This window comes from Leopardus geoffroyi, chromosome E1 (assembly GCF_018350155.1).
Source record: "Leopardus geoffroyi isolate Oge1 chromosome E1, O.geoffroyi_Oge1_pat1.0, whole genome shotgun sequence".
Classification (NCBI taxonomy): Eukaryota; Metazoa; Chordata; class Mammalia; order Carnivora; family Felidae; genus Leopardus; species Leopardus geoffroyi.
The window spans coordinates 23219949-23223346 of record NC_059330.1 but is presented as its reverse complement, the minus strand read 5'-3'; the positions used below and the strand labels follow the sequence as shown (position 1 = coordinate 23223346).

Sequence of the window (3398 nt, the reverse complement as noted above, 5' to 3'; positions counted from 1 at the left end):
AATTGCTAACATTAACAACTCAGGCAGCAACAGATGTTGGCAAGGATGTGGAGAAAGAGGATCTCTTTTGCACTACTGGTGAGAATGCAAGCTGGTGCAGCCACTCTGGAAAACAGTATGGAGGTTCCTCAAAAAATTAAAAATAGAACTACCCTATGACCCAGCAATTGTACTACTAGGTATTAATCCAAGGGATACAGGTATGCTGTTTCGAAGGGGCACATGCACCCCAATGTTTATAGTAGCACTATCAACAATAGCCAAAGTACAGAAAGAGCCCAAATGACCATCAACGGATGAATGGATAAAGAAGATGTGGTACACACACACACACACAACGGAGTATTACTCGGCAATCAAAAAGAATGAAATCTTGCCATTTGCAACTACAGGGATGAAACTAGAGGGTATTATGCTAAGCGAAATTAGTCAGTAAAAGACAGATATCATATGACTTTACCATATGTGGAATTTAAGATACAAAACAGATGAACATAAGGGAAGAGAAACAAAAATAATATAAAAACAGGGAGAGGGACAAACATAGCGTAAGAGACTCTTAAATACAAAGAACAAACTCAGGGTTGATGGAGGGGTTGTGGGTGGGAGATGGGCTAAATGGGTAAGGGGCACTAAAGAGGACACTTATTGGGATGAACACTGGGTGTTGTTATACATAGGGGATGAATTACTGGAATCATTATTGCACTGTATGCTAACTAACTTGGATGTAATTAAAAAGTAAATAAGTAAATAAATAGGGGCGCCTGGGTGGCTCAGTCGGTTAAGCATATGACTTCAGCTCAGGCCATGATCTCACTGTTCATGAGTTTGAGTCCCCTGTCAGGCTCTGTGCTGACACCTCAGAGCCTGGAGCCTGCTTCAGATTCTTTTTCTCCTTCTTTGTCTGCCCCTCCCCCACTTGCGGGCGCTCTCTCTTTCTCTCTTTCTCTCTAAAAAATGAACATTTAAATAAATAAATAAATAAATAAATGAGAATGTTGAATGAGGTCATGTCTTTAGACATTTTAGCCCAATTAAGCATTCAGTAATTGCCCATTCTTACTGTGTTTGGAAACTAGTTTGTCCCTATTCATAATACCAGGCAATATCCTTCACCCCAAATCAAAGTAAAATGCAAAGAAATTGTCTACATTTTTAAAGAAATTTTATTTTGAAAACACATGGAATCAGCTGCATTATCCATATGTCTACAATACCAGAGAAAGAGTGATGGTGGACCATCCCCATAGGGGACAAGTATCCTTTGGCAAAACAAATAATAGAAACGACTCCAAATACAATAATACAGCACGTGATAAGATTAAATTAAGAGAAGGAACGGACTACTGAGAAGAGCATGAGCGTGGAGAAGATGTGTCTCACTGAGAAACGTCCGACTCAGGTGACCTTCCCTGGATACCTCTTGCACCTGGACTGGAGTGCTCAGTTCAGTTCCAGGTCATCCATGTATTCCTGGACCCAGGAGTCACTGGGGTTAGCACAGACTTGTCTGCCCCTTTTGGTTTGGAATCTATGGAACAAAGAATGGACAGATTAGAATCCCATGGGACCTTGCCTGTAGTAGACAACTTCCTTTGCTTGACCATGGTTCATGTTGGACAGCTCTAATAGATGGGAAACCCTTCCTAGAGTGGTGCTAGAACTAGACTCCTTTTACTTCTACTCTGGATTTAGCTCCATTTTCTGGGTTGCCCAGATTAGGAACAAATGAGTTTTGCAATTAATATGGATACATCTCCCCATTCATTCTCTATTGCCCTTAACGGGACTTTTCCACATGTTTTTCTAAGCATGGTTTAAAAAATCAGCCCACATTTCCTGCCATCTTTTTTACTTTTCCTAGTTTCCTGGCCTTCCTCCTCCAGAAACTCCCTTCCTCTCCCTTGGCTCCCACCTAGCCCCCTCCACAACTCAACAGGTGACTTCATGACTTGATCCTCACTGACTTCTGGGAGAGCTTCATTCAGCCCTGAGAACTGCCTCCCTACTGCTTGATTCCAGCCTCCCCCAACAAGCTCCCTTTCTAATCCTGCCTTCACCCTTGCTTCTCAGAGCAGCCCCAGGTTTGATACTCACACCACAGCTGGCTGGGAGCAGAGGCTGCTGGTCTCAAAGTAATCCACTACAAAGTTTCGAGGGAGCTTCCGCAGGGCGTAAGAGAAGCAGCAGGCGGTGGGAGGGTCTGAGCCCACTGGAAAGAAAGGCAGGGGTAAGATAGAAGTTCTACAAGGACCTGTTAATTTTGGCTTCTAATCATAGATATTCGGTGGCCATCTCTGTAGAGCTACCAGATCCCAAAATATGGTACCTTGTATCCAATCCCACCCACCCTAAGTAGGAGTCTTATTCTAAATAGAAGATTGTAAGAGAATGTCATGAAAGAATTCTAGAAGATTGGAGCTGGATTGAGTCTTGGGGCATGTGTATAACTTCCTTCATTTTACAGATGTGGAAACCGAGGCACAGAAAGAGACAGGAACTTACTTAAATTAGTCTACTGGTTACTATTTCTTAAGAAAACAGGAAATTGACTATTACTGACTGTTTACTAGATTCTACATTTAATAGCAGGCTACTTGGAAACCTTCCCAGCTCCCTTTTGTCCAATCTCTAGATGCCACAGTTATATCAGCCCTAACTAGAAAATTCAGCACTACCTACATCATGACTCTAGAAGTAATGGCTGGAAGAGTAGACTTACTTGGTGCTGAGAGCGTCGGGGAGCAGAAGACAGCCACTAGCACAAGGAGAGAAAGGACAGTCACACAGAGTTTCATGGTCTCGGCAGAGGAGAGGCTTTCCTGGAGCTGAGACTGCAGAGCCCAGAAGCTTCAGAACCCAACTGTGCTCTGTGCTGATACTGAGTTGGGAACCCCTCTTTATAGGAACTCTGAGGCTTGGGACAGAGTTGTAGGCACAGGCAGGCAATGGAATTTCCAGGGTAGAGATGATGTCATGGTGCCAATAAGGAAACTGAAGCTAGCTGAGAGTGAGGAGCTCTTCACAACTTCTCTTCCCCAGTGTTATGTTATCACGGAGGAGTGGGGGGAGGAAGGGAGAAGAAGTGGGCTGTACCATAGAGGGAAGTGGTACACCAAAGACAGCAATCAAGACTGTGGAGAGAATTGCAAACCCAAGAGGAAGGATGAAACATTCACACCTACCAGAAGAGGCTTGTAGATGAGAATCATGCTGCTCTTGGTGGTTGGCACCTTCAGAAACTGGAGGCTTCATGACAGTCTTTCCAGGGCTGCTGCAAGCCTGGCCTTAAGAACGAAAGGGCAGCCAGGACTCCATGTACTATTCCTGGGCCTCCTTCTGCTGAGCTGAGTGACTTTAGTGTCCTGTATGTTTCCCTGAGCATAAATAAAGAG

At 44.0% G+C, this 3398-nt stretch overlaps 1 protein-coding gene across 1 annotated transcript; it reads right to left on the bottom strand.

The window, feature by feature from the left end:
* Positions 1 to 1151: 1151 nt before the first annotated feature.
* Positions 1152 to 3049, bottom strand: LOC123604458 (C-C motif chemokine 4). Its single transcript, XM_045490550.1, has 3 exons — positions 2726 to 3049; positions 2101 to 2215; positions 1152 to 1534 (listed from the first exon to the last, which is right to left on the bottom strand). Exons 1-3 carry the CDS (start codon positions 2799 to 2801, stop codon positions 1447 to 1449), a joined length of 279 nt encoding a protein of 92 aa, XP_045346506.1. The 5' UTR covers positions 2802 to 3049; the 3' UTR covers positions 1152 to 1446.
* Between the last annotated feature and the right edge of the window lie 349 nt (positions 3050 to 3398).